Here is a 24,169-nt window from a genome sequence, read left to right on the forward strand (position 1 = left end):
CACCTCCGATCCTCTTTTGCCGCCTCAGGTTTGGCCCCTAACGGGGTTCGAGGCTTCGTTGCTTGGGGGCGGGGTGTCTCTGCTGGTCCTCTACGACCGAGCGTGTGGATCTGCCGGTCGCTGCCGCTTCGGGTCTTCCCGCCTCTCTCCGGGGCCTCCAGCGGGGCTAGTTCGCTCTCGCTGCTGGGTGCGTGCTTGGATGTAGTGAGCTCCGTCGCCTGCACCGGACACCTTGCTCAGGCGTATGTCGTCCGGTTGCTCGGTCCACGTCCTACTGTGCTTCCCCTTCGGTTTGCTTAGGGGCTTTCATAAGCCGCTGTGTTCACCTTTTTCTCGGCCTGCACGGAGGACTTGAGGAGTGCGTCCTCACAGTTCGGCGGCCATCTTGGAATCCTATCATTTACTCTTATCTGTGCGTATGGATTTTACATTAGGTGGATTATTGATACTGGTCTTAGGGTCCTGTGAGGTAAAATATCGGGTTTGTTCTTTCCACCCCTTATATATTTGTGGTATGTGCTTACCACAAGGTATTAGGCCTACTAAATGTAACAACAGACGGTGGTGTCTTCTGGACTGTGCTTGTGCAGTCAATAGGGATTTGAAACTGTATGTTAGAATGTCTGCATCCCATTCCTCCTTCTTACTAGATGTTGTGTACCAGTTATAGTGTACCAAAATTTAAGAATAGATTGTAACATATTTAGTGTATATCTTTCAGTATATCAGTATGATGTATTTTCTATGGATAAGTGTGTAGACTAATGTACCTTTGTGTCAACCTGCTATCCATTCCTTAGTGTTAAAGAACTACTCTACCTACTTTTAAGATAGATTTGGATTTCTTTTTGGCGAGTGCTTTTGGACCACTCCAGGGTTAGTGGTTTGTGACAAGGTCAGAAGCCTGACCTTGTCGAGAGGGGATGATTTTCGCTCTCAGCCTTGGATGGGAGCGCTACTAGGGTGAAATTCAGAGCTAGTCCTACCGCAGAGGGGGGTGGTGGAAATTGGGAGGGCCTCAGTTCCTGTCCCCTTCCAATGTGCCAGCGTATGGGCATTACCAGTATATATCAACCCATGCCTATGGCGCCAAATTCTGGCCAAGATTTCTCTTTTCATTCTAGAGAAGCATCAGATCAAGAGAAGAGCACCCATGAAACAGAACCATCAACACTATGCATTGCCTTGACACATTCCAAAAGAGAGAGAAAGCTAATGGTAAGAGAGATAGGGACCTGGGCTCCCGCATCAGAAGTGCTATGTGTGTAGCATACAAACAGTGCCACAGGAGGGGAATCAAGAGACATTGGAGCCAGAGGTTCCTACATCTACATGAAGGACGTTGGCGTGGAGTGTGTAGATTATTTTTGGAGCAGGTGAGGCATTGGTTATTAAATGCAATTTGTACTATCCTGTGAGTGTATGAAAGAGTGCAAATTGTGCTTGGGTGAGGGAGTGTAAGGAGTGAATATGAAGTACCGCCTGAGTGAAAGTAGGGTGTCTGCGTAGAAGGTGGGGCAGAATAGTAGTGTTGGGCAGAGAGAAGTAGTGTGTAGGATGGATTAGTAGTATACAGGTGGGAGCAGTAGTGTGAAGGGACTTCTAGTGTTGAGACAGGAGCAGTAGTGTGGAGGTAGGAGCACTAGTGTGGTGGAAGCAATAACATCGAAGGGTGGGTTAAGATATTGAAGGAGTGAGAGACATTGGAGGGGGAGAGAAAGACGTTATGAGTAGAAGAGGAGGTGGGTGAAGTTGGATGGAGAAGAGTAGTAAGAGGGAAACATCAGGTAGTGAGAGGGAGAAGAGTATGTGGGTGTGACAAAATGGATACTAACTGGGCAGTGTGTCTAAAAGGCATTCCAATATCCCTTTGCAGATAATTAACCACTGGACAGTGTGGGGTTTGCTTAGGAAGTCCCAGAGGGAGGTTAGACAAAAGGCATTTTGCTGTTGGGTCTTCACATTTAGTATCTGGCAGTAGGGTCAATATTCTGTGTATACTGACCTGGGGAGAAGGAATGCCTGGGCTAGGGAGGATTGTGCTTTCTAGATGAGAGAGAGAGAGAGTGAGATTGAGAGTGAGAGGTGGGCCTCGGGTCCTGAAAGATCAAAAGATAACCCTTGAACTATCTGTGAGACTATTTTTTTGAGTCATCTTTGACAGGTTGTACAGGCCTCAACAGGGATTTGTACATAAACTGCCTTAACTCTGAGTACTTAGCCAAAGTATAAGTAAAGTTCACTTTCGGCAGCGGCAGGCTACCTAAAGCAAAAGAAATATGTGCATGCTGCATCTAGCTTTTATCTTTATCTGGTGATAGAAAGAGGAGGGTAGTCATCTTCAGCTCGGATCACCAGGCTTTCAGACTTTCAAAATGGGTAGACGGAAAAGAACAGATTGTGCCAGCCTGTACTACTTGACAAGGTCTTTTGTCCACCCCTAAGGTAGAGCTGAGCGGCTGCCGAAGCAATCTTACAGGGCCTAAAATGACTGGATTGAACAGCTAAATAATTTTATTCACTGGCACCTCAACCAAGATATCTGACAGTTTATGTTGTAACATGGTTTCAGATGGGGCCACCAGCCACAAGGATTCCAACACCTGCCTAAACCTCTGTCCTTTAGGCAGCGTGTTTGGGGTGGATACAGGGGTCTGACTGTATACATTCCAGGTCTGGCCAAATGTCCAATACACTGGCATCCCTCAGAGCTGTATCCAACCTGGTAAGAGCAGTATCCTCCTCACATAATTCCTCTGAGAAACCGACCAGGATTACAGGGGACTGTTCCAGTCTAAATGGTATTGAATCACCTTTGCTCATTTAAAAATCCTTTCATTTCAGGACATGAAACGATACTTGAAACCCGGAATAAACTACTGCCAGATGGTGCCAAAGAAGCCAACATCTCAGAGAAATTCAGCGTTGAAGGATTGGAGACAGCAGCAGAGGTTTGCTGATGGGCGCCACTGGCTGAAGAAAATCAGCGCTTAGAGCCGCTTTCTCTTGGCCAAAGGCCAATCCGAGCAAATTTCAGCCATTGCACTTCGAGTTGATGCCTGCCTGAGATGGCAAGGGGAGCTCTACATCCTACACCGATATCTTGGCCACACAACCCTTCCACAGCTTACAGCCTGATACCTTCCCAGATCTGGGCATAAACACAGCTAGAATTCTTTATTTTAAAAACTTTTGACTTGTACAATGAATTAACCTCTCGCCCCCATCTCCCTTTCCACTCCTCCCACCACACAGGAGAATTTTGGGAAAGATCAGTAAAAAAAAAAGAAAAGTTATTAAGAAAACAAAACAAATGGAGTTTCAGCCAAGTTCCCACTAATGTTTCCAAAGACAAAAAAGGTCAATTTTTTCTCGAGAGCCCAGTGAAAACCGCTGGAAGAATTGGACCAGGTACAAAACAACTTAGGCAGAAGCGTTGACTATTTCTGGAAAGGGTCTGGCGTTATTGTGTCCAGTAGTTTTTAAAATATTTGATGGAGAAGGCGTTATCCTCTTCCCACAAAATTATAGGTTTATCTGTCATGATGCATTGCAGCAAACAAGCCTTTCAGGATTGAAAAGCCACCATTTTCTTTTTTGTTTGATGCGAGAGATAACTGAGTATACCTGTGGCTACCCGAAAAGGCAGTAAAAAACTATTTTCAGGTAATAAAAAAAAATCCATGATGTACCATGAGGCTAAAGGACACCATGTGAAATTTAAGAGTTGGAGGGGGGCTAAGGACGAAGTTTAGTACACGAAGCACACATTTTTTTCTGGTAGCCTCATTTATTTGATTGGATAACCGCGGCTACCAGACATCGGGAATGAAAACAGAAATTACTGTTAGGGAGAATTCTCTCTTTAGGCTGAATTTCCTATCCTAACCTAGTGAGTCACCCAGCAGCTTTGCTGGATTTCTGGAGTTTGTTTTTTTCTCCTGACAAGAGTGAGACTCTTTCTCCCACTCTTGGACATGATTAATGGTGTTCCTTTGACTGTTAATGTGTTTTATGGGCTATGGGGTCCTTTACTCCATAGGGTCTCATGTGTTTTTACTATGTGTGTTACACAGCACCCTCCGTGCAGTGACACCCCACCATAGACTCCATACCCTGGGACTGACTACTGTCTCCCAGGGCATGTAAAGTCACCATTGGCTTTACTAGTCCCAAATTATTAACAAAAACCGGTACAAACCATCATATTGTGGATGTACTGGTCAGGGCAATTCGATTGCCCCGGGGTCTGTTAGTCGAGGGGGCACGTCTCTGTCCCCCCTGATCGAGTTTTGGCTGCTGGCAGTGGATACTACTTTTTATATTCGACCGCGAATATATCCCTATGGGATTTTCCCATTGTTCGAGGCTACCAATTTTAATTATTTAATTCTCATAGCCTCGAACATACCGCCGGTTTATTTATTTAATATTAATTCGCCGGTTAGTATTTTTTGCCAGGACTCGATTCTAAAATGGCGTTTGTGTTCTCTTCTGTGACCCCAACCCAAGTCGAGCCCTTTGTTCCACTTTTTGGCGGGCTTCTCCACAGAAGCCTCCAAAAGTGGTGCCACTCTGTCTGGGTACCACAGGGAGTGTGGGAGGGGGTTTAGCCACCCTGGACTGAGTTACCTTGGTAACTCAAGTCGCACTCTTGTGTGATTGGCCCAAGCGGTGAGCCGGCCGGCTCCCCCACTTAGCATGTTTGATTGACAGCTAGGCTGAGTGAATGGGGGTGTGCTGCATAAAAGCAGGGCTTTGGGGACTGGAACTTCAGAAGTCGCCACAGGACCTGAGAATCCGACGAGGGAGAAGCTGAGCCGACCTACCACGACGACACCATCGGTGGAGCCCTGCGGGTCCGACTCACCACGTCCCGACGACAGAGAAGATCTCCCGGCTGGAGAGGCTTCTTCCCCTGACTGGTGGGCAGAACCAGTTTACCTTCTTTTTCTCGCATCCCAGGACGTCTTGTGGTCGAATTGCCCGTGCCAAGCACCCCGGCAACCGGATAGCCACTTACCACTGGACCGCGAATAAAAGGACCGCTTCTTTTACCTGAGAACTCCACGGCTGGTTTCTTCCCTGGCAGTGCAACGGACTCCTGTCTTCCTCCCCGATGAGATCCTCTCTTCCCCCGGACGAAGCACCGACTTGCATCCTCTGCCAGGAACAACTGCCCCCGCTGGAGTATTCTCACCACTTTAAGGCACCGTGTCCGCCAGGCCTCCCTTTCTAAAGATTGCGACAAGGTAATAATATTCCCTTAACCTTCTGGACTGGGCTGGCCGCCTTGACCATCTAACTGGTCCCTTTCTTTGGTCCAACTCTTTCTGAACCTATTCAAGACTTTTGTGCACTTCAACCGTGTTACCTTGGACACATTTCGTTCTGATCCTCTTAAAGTGGATCCGGCCTTCTGAACCCTAACTTCACGGTTTTACTTTGCCCTCCTCTCTTGTTGTTTTCTTGTGAAAGTGTTGGGATCTGTTTCAAATTATACTCTGCTTTTCTCTCCCTTTTAAAAACGAATTATTAGAGTGCCATCTGCGTTAAGCGCTCACCGCTGTCTGAAAATAAGTGGGGCTTTACTTAAGAATTGTCTAATATTCTTTTAAGGGAGTGTATATCTTTTAGTGACCGTGTTTTTGAACTGCTTAACATTAGTGCCTGTGTGTTTTACTAGATGTGGTTTTAAATAAATAATGATATCTCTTTTTCACCAAGCTCTGGTCAGTGTTTACTTGTTCTACTGTGTTCTTTTGACCTATTGTGAATACTCTGTATACTGCCTAACTCTTCTTGAGGGAAGTCTGACTGCTCAGCCACAGCTACCAAGTGAATCTGTGTGGTACAGACTGCTACCAAGTGGGTTTACTGCCAAACACCTGTAGTCTTAAATCTTTTGCAGTGGTCCCAGAGGGAACTGCACAGGTTTCTGCCTAACAACTGTTAGGGGAGGAACAAGAGAGGCCTGGGGAGATGGTATGGCCATGAGGTGAGCAGGCACAGGTGAGGGTGCACTTGGTGGGTGCTTGGGAGGGCAGAGAAGCATTTTTATTCCCCCAGGTTTTCTTGATAACTGCAGGTATCGGATAGATAGCCATAGCAATCTGTAGTAAATGGTTATTATAGATACGATTATAATGGCCTGGTAGTGTTTCAAATATTTAGTGGGCACGGACAAAGGCCCCAGCTTGTGGGTGTGATACTGGCTAGTGGGTCCAAAAGACATGTCTAGCCGAAGGTATGGCTAGTGTTGTAAAATATACAGTCGGCAGAGCCAAAGGCACTGGCTAGTGGGTCTGATAGACATGTATAGTGGACATGTCCCCCTGGCCAAAGGCCATGGCTAGTGGCCTGGTAGTGTTGTAAAATATAGAGTGGGCATGGCTGTGACATTTCTGTTGATAAGCCCAAGAGCCCATATATAATATAACATATTATAACAGAAGAGATTCACAATGGCATACAAAATGGCATTGTGTGGGACATAACATTATGGGGGACATCAAAGGGAGCGTTAAGCCGGTCATGAATTCCCAAAATGCACTGAATTTCAAGGGTTTTGTTGTGATAAATCTGGTCAACTTATTCAGTGAATACACACACACAAACACACACACACTAGAAAGGAGGTGTGTCTGCCATGGGCTGTGTATAGGGATTCTTCATATCTCTTCAACACTAAGCGCATGCAAAAACTGCTCCACAGGGATAGAGTACTTTGGCCCTGAAGTAGCAGACTTCTGCGGCCCAGACTTAGGTGGTGCCAGTTAGGATCTATACTGCAGCCTCATGGCAGAAGACAACAATTTTGCTGGCTCTCTGGAATCACCCTCACCTCCAAGCCCATGGCAGTGCGAGTGAGAGATTAAGAGTGGCCAGTACCATTCTCTGCAGGAGTAGCGGCGACCACAGGCATGACTGAGGATGTAAGGAAAATGAGTCTGGCCTCAAAACCTGCCTGCACAATATGATTAACTGAGTCATGGGACTTCAGGAAAAGCTTCCTCAATGTAGACTAGATCTGAACTGGTGATGGAGCTACCTTTTCTCCTCTACCCTTTAGTAAGTTTGAGAAGAGCGTTCCAGAGCTGGTGTCTCAAGCACTGACCAATCCAGAATTGATATTTAGCTTAATCACACGCTCCCTTTGAGTACATAGAGCAACATGACCCACATTCCTGATTGTCATGATCCTGAGAGAGAGAGAGAGAGAGAGAGAGAGAGAGAGAGAGAGAGAGAAAGAGAGAGAGAGAGAGAGAGAGAGAGAGAGAGAGAGAGAGAGAGACACACACACCCCCACCATAAGTGACAACACTCCTTGCAGCTCTCAAGTTCCAATTTAAGATGCATTTGCTCCTGAAAGCATTTTGGATCCGACAGTGGTAAAAATAAACTGTGGGAAACTAAGTCGACAACACCAGGTATTTACATGGAAGAAAGCACTTGAGTGCAAAAGGGTGTCCAGAAGCTGTGACACCACTGATCCCGGAGACAAACACTGCCACCTGGGACCTAATGGAAAATATTTCTGTCCATAATGCTCGGGAGGAGGTTTTTCAAAGGAATGTGAAATCTGTGGCAGGAATGTATCCATTAGAGGAAGTAAGACATTTGGCTGGAGAATGTTTTTTCACATTAAAAGAAATAAAATAAGTGCAACAATGGTACCGATATCAACTGAATCATTTGCTCAAAAGAAGTTCTGCAATTTTACACAACGTTCATAAAAACTTACATAAGTCTCTGATCCATGGTTAGCTGATCTTTGTGTATCACCTGTAAGGATACTGCAGAATGCTCAGTCTTTTGCTGCCATTGGTTTAGCACCTGAACAAAAGTCACAAATGAAATTTAAACATTACGTTAAACGGTTCTTTTGGATTCATTTTTCATGTTTTTCAATGTTAACCTTTTCTTTGATCTACAACAGGGCTAATTATGAATGTAACACACAGTATCATTGTCAACAGATCATCAACTACCAAAAGCTTTTCAATGATAGATAACTAAATGTTACCTTACCTTTTCGCAGATATTTTTCATTTATATGACCTTCACACAAATTCTTTATCTTCAGAAATAGCCTCAGGCTTGACACCATGCAACCATGCTTGGCCACCTACAAAATATCTTATTTCTGATAGCTTCAAAGTAAACTGCACATTTTTCGATTGTATTCCATAATGATCGATTCACACGTTCAGAAGAAGTGTTAAACAAGTGATGCAAACCTTTTTAGGGGAGTCCACTATTTTGCTCTCACTGTCTGGTGGAGCAGGTAATTAAGTCATCTTTTATAATGCTCTTAATACCTGAGACCAGTCTCTAAGCGTTTGAACAGGATTAAAACCTAGGCTCCTCTACGCTGTCTTGCTTCAAAGACAAACACGTTAACCCTGAGCTATCCTGCCGGCACTGCAGGCAAATACAGGATACTCTTCTTTGCTGCTGCCACAATGAAGGTTAATTTCTCAGAGGGTCTCAATTCTCAGGCTTGCTGTTTATCACAACTGGATTCATGCAATACAGATGTAGCAATGTTGAGATAGTTTGCAGCTTGCCTCGTAAAGTCCGAAAAGCAGATCTTACTTTGAGGAAACACTTGACAAAATATTGTTGGATCTAGGGGAGTAGGGTCCCACAGTCAATCCCAATTTTGTGTCTGGTGCCGTGTACCTTACCACCTCTCCAGGAGGAATTTCATTTTTGCTACTTTTACCCTCACATAGTGAGATCCTAGTACCTATCGAGGACTTTGATGTCCTTAACTTTTTTTTGGGTAGTGAGAATCGTTTTAAATCTCAATTAGTTTTCCTTAATATATCTCCATTGATTTGTGTATACATCCTTTAAAGAACAAAAAGGCACGAAAAAAGCCTGAATCCCACCCTTCCCATATGAATTCCATTACAACAAATTACGAAAACTGAAAAAACACACAATAGTTTGCACACAGTGATAGCTATAAATTATGTTACTAGAAATAAGTGTGTGTATAAATACATTCAGTGAAAAAGCTTTTTAAAGAGACGTTATTAATAAGTTGCTCAAATAAAAACTTTTGAAATTCAAAGAAAAAACATTGTTAAAGGGAAGTTATGGTTGCAGTGCACAATCTAACAACTAAAGAAATTTGCCATTTATGTTAAGCTATGCAACCATAACTTGGGGACAGGACATCAGGTGACACCACAAATGAAATTGAGTAAATCAGAATTTTGAAAATGTAGGGAACCCTCCCCCTTCATAACTTTGCAACCCCTTGACAAAACCGTACCAAACAATCCAAAAAGTTTCAGTGTCCGGTTATCATTTGGAAAATTTGCCATAGATGCATCAAATAGCACAACATTGCTCTTACGATGGGGAACACAAATTAACACAACTATATATCTTTATTTAGGCACACGTGTAATACTTCCCAACATGCTACAAACCTGAAATCTGGCATGTGGGTAGATTCTATGGTGTAGACAAAGTAAAAGGTATAAAGTATACCCTTTTCTTATTTTTTAAGCGGTCTGCAATTCTTACTCCTGCCGTATGACTCTTTGTGCCATAGTTAGACAGTAATTATTCCCAAAGTTCAGCAGTTCGTGAAAACTTCATCAGTTCATTGTTTCTAAACTTTCCACACTATCAGCATTCTAGCTGACATTTGCGGCACTAACTTTTTAAGTCACGTGGGTGACAGAATACAGTGCTTTTGTAGTTATGCGGATGACAGGAAACAGTGCATGGCTTTTCAATAGTTTCCGAAATTACGTTTTCCATCACATCGTGGCAAATCTCTCATGATAATTACAGAAACTTAATTTCCCACAAAAGTTGATGAATGTATGCCAACTCAACAGTACGAAGCATACACGCTTCAGCCCTACACGTACAGCACTTATGTTAAGATCGATGCTGCCTCGGCTGTAGATCGGGATATCAATAATGTTGCTGCGCAATCTCAACGCTCCAACTCAAATGAGCTGGACCCGATTTACGGGATTCATGCTTTTCTCATGGTCAGCTTAATGGGGCTTACTTCAGACTTGGAAACAAAGACAATTTGTTCACACTAGCTCCTATAAAAAAGACTAGAAATATTGTCTACAAAACAACATTGGTCTAGTTCATTAAATCAACTTCAAACTAGGATTGAAGTAGGAATTACTGTGCGAAGCACGGGCACATCTGATAGTTTCTAATACAAGTCATATTTTGTGATTTTTAATATTTTCTCACCACGCCATTTTCAGACTACGGGTGTAGTTCGCAAATCCAACATGGTATCCCTTTCAAATCTTCTGACGCACCTCACATTTCTCAATTGCCCAATCAGCACGTTTAACATTATGCACCCCTCTGATTGGTCCACAGGCATCCGCAGACACACAATCAGGAAGAAGTCCATGGACCGACTCTAGAGATCACAAATACATTTTTACCTACTTTCTGGTTATTATTTCAAAATATTTTCTTGCTGAATGGATAATCACCATATTTGCAAATGCACACTTTCCAGGCCAGGCCGCCACACCACGTGCAGCGTTGGTGCAAATCTATCCAGCAGAGGGAGAGTCGATTGTAGAATAACCAAGAGCTGGGAGAAGCTTAAAACAAAATGTAGTTCATTTCACATATATTTTTGTTTTACCATAAGAATCTAAACACGTTGAGTTCCAGCAGCTATCGTTCAGGTGACTGGCAAGGTGGCATATTGGTCAACGTCTTTCCACAACCCATCTGTCCCCAATTTTCTGGGACCTGTCTTTGAGAAAATAAAAGTCTAAAGGGTGCTCTCAGCAGGGTGTCCTACAATAATCTCCATCTGCCGTCCAGTAACCTAACTAGTATATGATTAGAGGGGCCCTGTTGCCCAATGGGCAAATTATGATTGGTTTCTGACGCAACCATTATGTTACTGTCTCGAAAAGAGGTCCCTGGCCAAATTGCACAGTTCAAGTAATCAAGCTAGTTCCTTTCTCTCGCTCTCTGCCTCACCAGGCACGATCTCAATCCTGGCATCTGCCACCCTTGGGAAAGCTTTGGGATTATAAATCCAGACCTGGTATTATCCTGGAGTTCTCTGCCACGGATTCTCATGGTATTCTCTCCACGCTATTGCTTCTACTTGGCTGCCCCTCCCTGGGGGTCTTGGGATTCTCACCCAGTCGTGGGTACTGCCTCTCTTCAGCCTACCTCAGGGCTTGCTCACTCTTACCCCATCTTGGGGTCAGCCTCTTCTCACCCAGTCTTGGAGTCTGTTTGTTCTCACCCCACCAAGGGGTTAATTGATTCACTCCCCTCCCTGGGGTCTGGGGTCACCTGGGGCTCACCCCCGCTTGCCCCCCGGTGTTGGATTTTGTCTCTCTAACTGCCAGCTCTGGGTTAGATCACTCTTACTCCTTCTTGGGGTTTTGGGTAGTTTTGTTGTCCCCCCAATTTGGGGTCCTGTCTTGGCCTTTACGCTCACCGAATTTCCTGAGCGACCACGTATGTTGTGCTTTCAGGCAGTGCTCCTCAGGTCAGGCATCTTGGGGAGGTGGTCTCCTTCAGCAGGCTTCCTCTGCGGCGACTGGAGCGGTCGCTCCTTTCCTGCTGGTTTCCAGCAGGGTGTTGGCAGCGGTTTCCTATCATGCCACAGCCGGTTGGGTCTGGCTGCCTCTACCACGCTTCCTGTGCCAAATTCCTGAGTTCGGTGTTTCAGCCGGTTTGCTGAGTGTCCCACAGGCTCCACCATGGCTCAGAGCCACATGCCGGTTGCAGGCTTCAATCTCTGGACACACCTCCCAGGAGGAGGTTCCTACTGACTTCACTCTTTCCTCCTTCCAATGCAGATCGATTCGCCTCCTTTCATGCAGCGAGGGGGAGGACTTATCGCCTATTGTTTGTGCAACTTTGTGGACGGTGTCTGAATAAGAACAGAAACCAGACCAGCCATTGAAATACGAAGTGTTAACTTAGTATATACTTAAATTCCCATATAACCAAAAAACCTATTGGATTCGTCCTCTGCCAGGCACAGCATGTCCTCACTGGACCCGTAGAATTCGTCTGGGAAATTCCTCATCTCCCTAAAACCCATAGGTTCAACCGCTAAAGTGATCTAGTCACCTTCCTCATCACAGATGTCACACACCCTTAACAGGAAGATGTCCCTAGGGAGTGGGGTGTATTCCCGCCAAGCCAGAGTGTCCGCGGTGCTGGTCTGCACCAACGACCAAGACGAGGCCAGTGCTGCCACTTCCAAAGGAAGCATCTGTCTGCACCAAGACCTCAGTCTCTGTCTGATCCAGGCCCAAGCCCTTAGGCATGCAAGAGTGGTTCCCAGAGGGTACCATGCTGGTCGCACGAGACCCAGTGTGAGCCGGCGGTGCCAAAGCTGACAGTGCCGTCGCCTGTGCCAGAGGCGCTGGGGCCAGAGCCGCCGGTGTATTGGCAAAGATGTCCAACATCTTTTTGTGGAAGCTCTCCCATTGCACCAGCGTGGAGGACTGGTTAGGAAAAGACATCTGTGCCGGACACATGGACCCTTCTGAAGCGGTGGCTCCTCTTCTTTGAAGAAGACTATGTCTGGTGCGAGGACTCACTCGGAGAGCAGGGTTCTTCCGGTGCTGTTTCCTTTTGTCCTTTTCCATGCTCGGAACCGCCTGCTCCTAAGAGCGTCGTCCCGCGCCATGTGACCTCAACCACGACCGCTGAGCTTCACCCTTCTTCTTGTGGATGAAGGTAAAGATCTTCACAGCCCTCTGCTGGAGGGCCTTCAGGAGTATGGACTGGCATGACCCACTTGCCACTTTTGGACAGAGCTATGGAAGCTAGCATTCGCAGAGCCCGGACAGTGTTGTGAATGATGGCAGATGCCGGACTTAGACGTAGCTACGAGTGTTGGCATGTACCTTGCTTGGTTGACAGGGTTGGCCTGCGTGAGCAACTGGGTAGGATTATGATTGCCGACCATAGCCACATCTGGAAAGAATAGCGGTTGTTGAGCGAAGACACGTCCAGACTACATCGGGAAGGCCAGATTAGGATGGAATCACGAATACCAGCAAGTCCCACACATAGACAGGTTCCAATGGTGGGCAGGGGCCGAATTTGGGCACAGTTGTGAATATTGGAGAGCGTCATTTATGGAAGTGATGAATATCGGCTGGTGCCGGAGCTAGATTGACATGCAGTGATGTTCGCACGACACACCTAGAAAAAACGTGGAAATTCAGCACATCACTTATAGACAACGATGCCATTAACCAGTCCACTAACAATTTCACCCCTCCGCCTACACCTCTCGAACTCTAACCAGACACAACCACAACCCTATACCACAACAAACCGCACAAACTGCACTACACCGCAACAACAAAACAAACCTCACATAGACCCGCACAACACAGAACGTCTACCGACCGGAAAACACCCCAAGCCCAGCGAACGGTGTTAACCCTGTTGAGGCTGCCAACAGCACATCACTGCTCTCTTGCACTTTTCCTGCTTACTCCCACTAACTCAGCCCCCTACCCATTCAAGAGCCACCAGAGCGCCAGGGGACCCCTCCGGTGGTGATAGTGCGTGGTACAAATATCCTTTAACTTTAAAAATCCTGTGTGCATTGGTCCTCGCCCAAACAATACAAACAAATCCGGTGCAGATCCAAATCCGACATTTACCGGCCGTGGTCCACACACGGCTTGAAGCCTGAGGCCTTAGACGGAGTAGGCATGGCGTACTTCAAAATGAAGTAACTAAGTACGCTCAACAACCGGTGTTTGATCAGCGAATAGAGTGCTGAAAAAAGGAACTGCGATCACGGGGCACAGCGTTGCTATATATACTGGCCCGGGTGTCATTGCCAGCATGGGTGCGTAGAGGTGCCGGACAGAGACGCACTGTGCCCCCTGGCGGTGGACACATTTCCCGGAGAACAGGTGCCCTGGGATAGGGATATCATAGATGAGGAATCAGTGGGAGGAAGGAGTCTATTGGAAACAGCCACCTACATCAGAAAACTGCCATAATGCTTGACCAAATAGAGCGTCCTGACCAGACAGGGAATACAAGCAGGCAGACATGTGCAGCAAAGCCCCGATAGCCACTTAACTGATTGTGCAGACACGAGACTGACCTCTAGAGGGCACAGGGGGCTAACTGGTCTCTAGTGGAATGGGTCCAGAGACCACCAGTTACACCCTTCCCAGGTAGATCACATAAAAAAATGCAGAGCGCAATCTGTCTGGACAGGGTCAGATTAGTACCGCCCCTGCCTTGTTCATTCCTCCCAGAGAATAACTCACAAACAGTTGATCAGCTTTCCGGATGTCCTTTCTCTGAGACACATAATAGCTGAAAGCCCTTACATGGTTTAGCAGATTAAATCGTTCCTCAGATAGAGGGATGAGACAGGGGAAAAACATGGGAAAAACATGGGAAGATGCATCTTCAGAGAGCGGAAATTCATTATTGAGCAGGAAGGACAGATCTATTTTTGAAGTCCCTTCCTCCTTGGAAAAAACAAGTACAGAGGTTTAAAAGAAATATTGGGGACTCACTCACCTTGCATAAGCGATGACCACAAGGAAAATCACCTTAAGGGCAAGCAGTCGTAGAGAACAAAAATGTAAGGTGTCACAGATGGCGTCAAGAACACACCAACTCTCAATGATCGTTCAAGGGCTTTCAGGTTAAGAATCGTAAATGGGCTTGATAATAGCCGTCTCTCTCTATTCTAGTGCAGGGCATTCCATCCCTAGCCCAGAGATCACTCAACCCCGGTATCCCTACATATTATCCCCACCAAATATCACTGTATATATGGTCGTCTGTAACGCCATAGGCAATATTTTTGGGAGGTATAATTTGAGGGAGCAGGGTTTGCAGGGATGTCCCCCGCACATTTAAAAATAATGCAGGTGATGCGGGGGTGTCCCTTCTCAGGGTCCATGCCTCAACATCGCTGCAAAAATATGGCGATATTTTTGTATTGCGATATTTTTGCGGTGATATTAACACATGGAACCCTCAACCCCAGGGCTTGAATCTAGAGGTAATCACTATCTCGAAATTGGACTGTGATGGTCTAAAGACAAACGCTTTCTTTCTTTCAACCCCCTGTGGGAACTAAGTGGTCCCTGATCTAAAGTCCACAAAAGTAGTATAATTTATGGATTGCTGCCTTCCCAGACACTCGGGACACACTTTGGCTCTTCTGTCCTTGTCCTCGTATTACTCTCCACATGGGTTTCTGTTGCTTCATTTTCTTCTACGCTCCTCCAGACAACTGCCCCCTGTTAGGACTAATTTTCTATACTTTGGCCTGGTGGACAGATGTATAGAAGGCCAACCTATATTGTGACCGGGACAACTCTGGGGAGCTGTAACCAAACCAGTTCAGATAGCAGTGATAGGCGTTCTAGGCTAAGTTAGTCAGAGGTGGTGAGCTTGTAAAGTGTCCACAATGAGTTCACACAATGGGAATCACAGATTACACTTAGACAGGATGTATACAAATACAATTATTATTTGTCCAGCCCTAAGTTGTTTGGGGCCTTTTGCCCAATAGTTCAGATAAAGATCCACAGTTTCTTTGAGGCAGGAAAACATGCAGGTAGGGTCTCTGGGATCCAGTTAAGGGTTCTAATTGTCAGAGTACAAGTTAGACTAGCTAACAGAACCAGCCCAAAATTTCAGAAGTCTTGCACAAACAAGCAAAGGCAAAGCCAATATTGTTAGAATAATGTGCATTATAAAGGCCATTGACTACTTTAGGGGTAAGTAAGAATCACTGTAACTTACGCCCGTACTCCGATTCGTCCCCAGACTTGGCAGGACAAAGGAAGAGGGTCTACGGTTGCTTTTCCCGCCGATAGTTGCTGTCCTCGAATTGCAGGGGTTGCAGGTTCTAGCTGATCTCCTCTTGGTGTCTTTCACTGTTGCAAGGACCCTTGAATGAAGAATGCAACAGAATTCTGTTAGGGAGAACTCTCCTTCTAGGGCTAATTTTCTTCACCTAGTGAGTCCCCAAGCAGCTTTGCTGGATTTCTGGAGTTTATTTTTTTCCACCTGGTAAGAGTGTACATCTTTTTCCACTCTTACATGTGTTTTGGCCTATGTGTTTTTACTCATTGTGTGATCTTGGGCACTGGAGCACACCACTCCAGGTGCCCCTGTTCTTGTATGGGTTACACCGCACCCTCAATGTAGTAACCCAGGGTTGTCTTTAAGACTTGCCTCTGACTCCATTTCGCTGGGGCCGACTACTGTCCCCCAGAGAAAGGTAAAGTTGCCATTTACTTTACATAGTCATTTTTACCACAGACTCAGTACACCCCATCTTACATGGAGTACTGGAAGGGGCTAATTTGTACCCCTTTTCTGTCTGTACCTCCCTGAGCATTGTTTCGCTCTTTTAACATTTAGACTTGGCTGGTGGCAGTGGTATCTACCCTAACTTTTCTACTGAGATGATATTAGATAAACGTGGTACTGTTCTTGGCTATTATATTAGCCTCGAACACAAACCCGCTTGACCAAATAGTCTTTCTTTTGGCTCCGGTTGGGTTTATTCGCCATTTCTTTTTGTTAAAGTCCTTCTTGTGTTTTACTTTGCACGGCAAACTAGGTTTGCCTTCTTTGTTCACTGTCTTTTTTGGCGGGCTTCTCCTCATGGCGCCTGGATGTCTAGGTGGGCTGAATGTGAGGGAGGGGTGTATCGCCCCCTGCACAGGGTATCCTAGGAAACTCAAGTCGCACTTTGCCATGATTGGCTGATGTGATTGTCCCGGCTTGGCAACCCCCTGCTGCATGATTGACAGCCAGGCTGTGTGAATGGGGGTTTTTCGCATAAAAGGCAGGTGTCTTGGGCTAGAAGTCAGAGTCGCCTCTGGAACTACAAGGAACCGAAGAGAAGCGGAGAGAACGACGGCTGCTGCAACTACCCCGTCCCGGTAAAGCCCTGCTGCAGTCCTGAGCTATCTACCCTTCGACGACTAAGAGGAGATCCAGTCCGGAGTCTTCTTCCCTTGAGCCTGGTGGGGATAAACAGCTCATCTTCTTCAGCCAGAGATCTCCGCCGTGGTCGAAATCGCTGCACACTGCGGTAGTGGTCCAGATAGCCACCTGCTGAGCCTCTCCTGTTTTTAAGGAGCACACCTTTTTTTGTTGTCGCTACTGCCGGCTTCATCCCTGTGTGGTGCAGACCCCCTTCAGACGTCCTCAGACGTCCTCCTTCAAAAGGAAGCTCCAGGAATCGTGGGTCTGCGGGAAACCAACAGGAACAACTGCCAGGGCACCAGCTGCATCGTGGGAATAAGGTACTGTGTCCTACTCGAGGAAACTGGGTGAATCCCTTTTCTTCATCCTCAAGGCTCGTCCTCGTCTTCCCTCCTTCTTATAATTTTTGCTTCCGAACATTGACAATATTCAAGTACTTTTGGGCTACGCTGAATTGTGAACTACCCAACGGTGTGATCTTCCGGCACAGGTCTCCAGTGTCACTTAAACCTGGCTCTGATCCTTTGACTTTGGACTCCTGTTTCTGAGTGTTTCTCGATACTGTCTGCCTAACCTAAATATTGCCTGTGATTTTTGCCTCCTCAGGTGCTAAGTGTGTTTTTGCCCCGGTAGCATTTCATGTCACGGATACGCGTTTACTGAGTAGACCGAACTGTCAAAAAGTGATCGCAACCGTATCCGGGGTATCATGTTTTGTTCATAACACCGGTTCATTCAAACACAGGGTACCTACCAAGAGACATACTGTACAAAGTGAATTGGTTAGTTGTAGTATATTTAACGTGTGGTTTTGGTTTAAAGTTTAATAGAAGTGTTGTGTTTATAACTGATGGTTTAAAAATAAATGTACTTATATTTTTTACCTGAAACCTTGAGTCAGTGTTTGCTTGAGTCACAGTAATTGTGGTCCCTTTGTGTAATCTCTGCTACTGCTCATATACTCTTGAGATAAGCCTGGCTGCTCTGCTACTGCTACCACTATAACTTAGTAGTACGGGCTTGTACCAAAGGTAAAACTTGTATTGCCACCTATAGTCTTAATTGTGTGTAGTGGTCCCTAAGGGCACTGCACAGGATTCTGCCTAACAAATTCGATGCAGGACCCCTCTCAGGACTGGACTTGGGTCAGGTAAGCGATTTCGGACAGTGGTCACTGCAGCATAGCGACGCAAATGGACTCAACTGCAGCGGTCAGACTTTACCTCCTATCACAGGTCCCCTTGTTGCTAGGACGCCGGAATATTGCGGAGTTGAGTCTTGTAGGGCCAGCTGAGGATCCCCGAAGCTCCAGGTCGAAACTCAGAATGGAGATGTCGTTAGCACGGTAGCCCAAACTCGGAGCTGGTCAGCCACAGGACGGTCCCGGGACACTTCCAACGGTGGTTCTTTGCAGGGTACTGAGCAGACATCAAGAATGGATGTTCCCTCCACTACCAGGGTCGTAGCTATCTTCACAGGACTGCTTAAGATCTTCAGCACGACAGGGCTCCTCCAGTATAGCAGCAGAAGTTGGTAGCCAGGCCTCCGTTCGGACGGGTTTCGGTTTCTTCACAACTATCACAGCTGGATAGAAGAACAAGTTACTTACCACTGTAACATTCTTTCGATTGGATGTTCCTCCTACGTATTCCTCATCTTATGATAATCGTAGTCCAGCTTCAGCTGCTCTGGAAAAAATGTTCACCAGGGGGGCGCAGTGCTCGAGACCGCGGAGTCGAAGTCCCTCGAGGACCGCCGTCGAGGTCATCAGTTGTATAAAGGGCTCGAGCAGCGCCCGTTACCTCAGTTCTGTTTTTACAGTGTTCATGGTCGCATCAGCTGATCAGGCTTCAAGTCTTCAGGCTCTTAAGGAAGTCACAGTGCAACTGGCGTAAACTGTACGGAGGGGTAGGATGGGAGGAACATCCAATCGAAAGAACGTTAGAGTTGGTAAATTACTTGTTTTTCGAATGGATTGTGTCCTCCCACGTATTCCTCATTTTATGATGGACTCCCATAGCAGTGGTAATTTTGGAGGTGGGAGTACTAGAAATTTTAATTATGGACTGAATGAAGGACAGCTTTTGCAAATAGTCCTCCTTGGTAAAAAGTAGAGTCCAAGCAGTAATGCTTTACAAAAGGTGTGCATTGACGACCAGGTGGCCGCAGCACAAATATCCTGCACCGGGACATCCCTCTGAAGGGCTGTGGAAGTTGTCATGCCTCTGGTTGAATGAGCCTTTAATCCATCCAGAGGCTCTTTTCCCACCAATTTATAACACTCAGAGATTGCTAGAATAATCCATCTGGATAGAGTTTCTTTGGATACTGCAAGGCCGAATTTGTGCCCAATATATCCAATGAATAGTTGGTCCCATTGTCAGAGATTTGCCAATCTGGAAATATAGAAACTGAGAGCCCTTTTTGGGTCCAGTCGATGTAATCTTTCCTCTTCCTTACTAGCATGCGGTGGAGGATAAAAGGAAGGTAAGAATCTTTTGTGACAGTTGAAAATCAGACACTATTTTAGGCAAGAATGATGGCTTGACTTTTAAAATAATCTTGTCCCTATGGAAAATAGTTTGAGGAGGCTTACAAGACAGTGCCTGCAACTCACTTAACCTGTGGGCTGATGTTATAGCCACTAACAGAATTGTTTTAAGAGTGAGCAACCTTAATGGACAAGAAAGTAAAGGCTCGAAAGGAGCACACAAGACATTTTAAGACTAGATTTAAATCCCAGATGGGCACCTGAAAAGGTGTTGGAGGGTATACATTTGTCAACCCTTTCAAGAATTGAATGACTAAAGGCATTTTAAAATTGGACACCTCTTCCGAGGAGCGCTTAAAGATAGATGGCGCTGCCAAGTAACCTTTTATCATTCCCACTTGGAGTCCCAAATTGGCTAAATGTAAGAGAAAAGAAAGTACTGTTGGAGTATTACAAAGAAATGGATCTACATTGTTATCCCTGCACCAGTTACTAAACTTGTTCCAACAACACTGATACAGGGATTTTGCTGCTGGCCTTCTGGCCGAAAGCAAAATCTTCATTACGTCATCCGGGAGTCCCAATCCTTATATTTCAGTCTCTCAGAAACCATGCGTGAAGGCTGAGTGTCTTGACCTCTGAATGGAGAACCAGACCTTCCTCTTGCGAGAGAAGATCCTCTCTTTGTGGAAGACGTATTGGAGGGCAGATGGACATGTCCAGAAGGTCTGGGTACCACGTCCTCCTGGCCCAATCAGGTGCAATTAGGATCATGGTTTTCCTGAACTTTAACCTCCTGATTACGTGAGGTGTCACAGGGACTGGAGGAAACGCGTAAAGAAGTGGAAACACCCAGTCCACTACGAACACGTCCCCTAGAGCTCCTCTTGGGGGAAATTCCCTTGAGCAATACAGTTGGCACTTCTGGTTTGCACTGGTCGCGAATAGATCCACTTGAGGAGTTCCCCAAAGGGCGAAGATCTCTTGAAGGACTTCCCGAGCTAGCTCCTATTCGTGGGATACTGTGCTCTGCCTGCTCAGAGCGTCTGCCGCTATGTTTAGCTATCTGGCGAGGTGAACTTCTGATAGAGAGATTCCTTCTTGCATTGCCCAGAACCAGAGCTGCATTGCCTCTCTGCACAGTGGAAGTGATCCTACGCCTCCTCTTTTGTTGAGGTAGTACATGGCCACTGTGTTGTCCGTCATTATCAGGACATCCTTTCCATCTACAGAGGGCAGAAAAGCCTTCAGCGCTAGTCTGATTGCTCTCAGCTCTAAAAGGTTGATGTGTAGTTTGGACTCGGATGGAGACCAACGACAGCGGATTGTCAGATCGTTGGTGTGGGCTCCCCACCCCGTGATCGAGGCGTCCGTCACTACCGTTATCTCCGGCCATTGTTGCCATAAAGGTTCCCCATTAAGGATATTCTTCTTGCAAGCCCACCATAGGAGATCTTGAGCCACTTTGGTCGGAACTGGTAGAAGATCTGACATCTCCCCTGAAACTGGGACCATTGAGTCCTAAGGGCCCACTAAAGGGATCTCATTCTCAATCTGGCCTCTGGCACCAGAAAAATGGAAGATGCCATGAGGCTTAGCAACCTTAGAAAGTCGAATGCCGGTAGATGTTGGGCATTTTGAAACTTCATTACCATCTGCAGAATGTGGTGATCTCTCTCCTCGGAAGGCGAGGCGTTCCCTGAGGAAGTGTCCAGGATCGCTCCGATGAATTGGAGTTTTTTGGCTTGGAATCATTTGTGACTTCTTGTAATTGAGGGAGAAGCCCAGACTGTGAAGGAAGTGGCAGGCCAAGGCCAGATGTTCCTGGGCTCGTTCGGATGAACTCGCCCCGATTAGCCAATCGTCCAGATAATGGTAGACGTGAATCCCCCTTCTTCTGATACTCGCTGCCACCAACGCCATCAGTTTGGTGAAATCCCTTGGGCGGAGGTTAGCCCAAAAGGTAGACCCAGAAACTGATAATGATAACCACCAATTGCGAAACTCAGGTACTTTCTGTGCTTGAGATGGATTGGCACATGAAAGTAAGCATCCTGAACGTCCAATGAAACCAGCCGGTCCTGAAGCTGAAGATCCTGAAGGACCTGAGAAAGGGTCACCATCTTGAACTTATCCTTCCTGAGGAACTTGTTCAAGCTTCTTCAGTCCAAGATGGGTCTCAATCCTCCGTCCTTTTTGGAGATGAGAAAATAAGGGGAGTACCAAGCCTTGTTCCTCTGCGCTACAGGTACATGTTCTATTGCACCTTTCTCTAGCAGGGTTAAAATCTCCTGCACAAGAAGCAGGTCTGGAGTTTTTACAGAGTTGGCTCCCGGTGGATGATTGAGGTCTTTGATGAAAAGGAAGAGAGTAACCATGGGTCACTATCTCTAGTGCCCAGGCATCTGACGTAATGCCCCGCCATTCGTCCAGATACCGAGTGATTCTGCCTCCCACCAGGGTTTTGTGGGTTAAGACCTCAAAGGGGATTTGCAGCGGCTGCAGCAGTGGCTGAGGAGGTAGTAGCCCCTGCTGTGGCTGATGTAGCACCTCTCCCTTTCCCACCACGAAAGGGTTTTGTCTGCTGGCCTCTCTGACCGGCTTGCCCGCTCCCTTTTCCAAAAGAGGAATTGAAGCGAAAAGGACGACACTTCCAGGAAGATGAGCCTGCGTAAGAGTGTTGCTGAGGTTGTCTTATAGCGGCGCTGAGTGATGGCGCTGCCGCTTTCGAGGTCTGTAGCTTCTCCAAGCTCTCGTCCGCCTTGCTGCCAAACAACCTCAAGCCGTCAAAAGGCATATTAAGTAATCTCAACTGCACATCAGGTGCAAAGCCAGATTTCCTTAGCCATGCGAATCTGCGCAAGACTGTGCTGGATGTCATGGACCTGCTTATACTATCCGCAGCGTCCAATACTGACTGAAGGCACTCCTCCATAGCCTCTTTACCATCCTTCACCATAGCCAGGAAAACATCCCTTTCTTCACCTTACGGGATGCGTTCAGCCACTGATGACATGCAGTCCCATATGTAAATCTTGCTAATGTGCAAGTGACATTAGTTGATTTCTGGGCCATGCTGCCCGAAGTAAAAGCTTTCCGGGCCCAAGCATCAACTGTTTTTATCGTCCCTGTCTGGTGGTATTGATGGGTAAGCCGATTGCCTAGTGGAGGTTGCAGCTTGCACCACTAGACTTTCAAGACATGGATGTTTGGATAAATAGTCTGGATCTGACAAGGCTGGTCTATATTTTGGTACCAGTTTCTTATTTACTGCTGCAATTGAATCTGGAGTATTCCAATTTGCCATTACTCTTTTTTGTAAGGCCTTGTGGAATGGGAGAACAGGATCTTTTAAAGGACCCTCACTAAGGATGTCAGTCTGGTCAAAATCCGGGGAAGCCGCTTTCCAACCCATGAAATCAATGACCCTTCCCATAAGATTTCTATAACTGGGATCAGCATTATCTGTATGGTCTCGTCTTTCAAAATCCACTTCAGGTGAAGTGTCTAAGCCACTTGCATTTTGGAGACAGTCATAAAGGTCTGTTATTTTAGACTGTGGGTCCACTAGTCCTTCAGGAACTTCCCTGGCTCCAAATCTGAATCTAGCCGGAGTGACATCCTCTTCAGAGGAATGTTCTTCATATATAGAAGACATGGATCTAAAAAATTCCTGTCTTGGGTGTGGGTGGAAAGTCTTTTCAGGCAAAGAAGGTGGAATTTGCCTAGGTTTGGTTAATGGCGTCGACTTAGGTCTTGGTATTAAAGAAGGCCTCGATAAAGGCAACAAAGGCGTCTATAGGGTAGACGCTGGCTTAGACGGTGTCGAAGAAAGCTTCGATACAGCTAAAGATGTCGACGTCCTCTTTGTCATCTGGGAGGGTGACCTCAACTGCAACACCACTGTCAGCTCTAACACTTCTTGTGCCTGGTCTGACAATCACGTCATTTCCTTTCTCGTGCCAGCCACCAACCCTCAGCCCTTACCTACTATAGCCCCTGCTATACCCACCAGAAATAAAAAGGACATTACTAGGGAGAACTTGCTTCCTCTCATCCTCCCCATCTTAAACACTTGCGCCGTGCAGTACAAGGACCCGACCGTCTTAGCAGACACCTTCAATAGCACTCTGCTCAGCCATTGAGATCATAGCGCCGTTAAAAATTCGCAAAGCCAAACAACATTCGCACCTGAACTCCTGGTTCACCCCGCAACTTAACACCCTGCGCAAAGATAAGCTTAAGGCCGAAGCTCTCTGGAAAAGTCATCCTAGCACGACTAACAAAGCCTCCCTCCTGATCACTTCACTTAATTACAAGGAAGCCATCCTTCAAGCCAAAAAAGAGACATATAACCTATGCATATCGCAAGCAGAATCCAACACAAAAGAATTATTCAAAATTCTTAAAGAATTAAAATCCCCTACAACTGCCCCCGACTCATGCATTAAAGATAGCACCTGGTGCAATAATATACAAAATGCACTTCTCAACAAAATAACCACTCGGCAATCTAAAATTAACGCTAAACAAAACTCTCTGCATACTACCCTCTTAAGCAAAACCCTGCAACCCAAACCAACCACCTTAGACTCTCCTCCACCTTTCAACTTCACACCGCTCACCACCCTGGAGGTTAAAAAAATCATCTGCAACCTAAAACCCTCCAATTGCCAAGGGGACTCCTGT

The 24,169-nt window shown here is 46.3% G+C and overlaps 1 protein-coding gene across 2 annotated transcripts in view; it reads right to left on the reverse strand.

Annotated features, from left to right (window-relative positions):
- Window positions 1-24,169, reverse strand: part of DNAAF9 (dynein axonemal assembly factor 9) — a 2,133,167-nt gene that overhangs the window by 873,976 nt on the left and 1,235,022 nt on the right. For both annotated transcript variants that reach the window (XM_069632250.1, XM_069632251.1), the window contains one exon: window positions 7,745-7,836. In XM_069632250.1, coding sequence (XP_069488351.1) covers window positions 7,745-7,836 — 92 coding nt within the window. The remainder of the gene's footprint in view (window positions 1-7,744; window positions 7,837-24,169) is intronic.

Source organism: Ambystoma mexicanum, chromosome 6q, assembly GCF_040938575.1.
Source record: "Ambystoma mexicanum isolate Mex_15411 chromosome 6q, UKY_AmexF1_1, whole genome shotgun sequence".
Classification (NCBI taxonomy): domain Eukaryota; kingdom Metazoa; phylum Chordata; class Amphibia; order Caudata; family Ambystomatidae; genus Ambystoma; species Ambystoma mexicanum.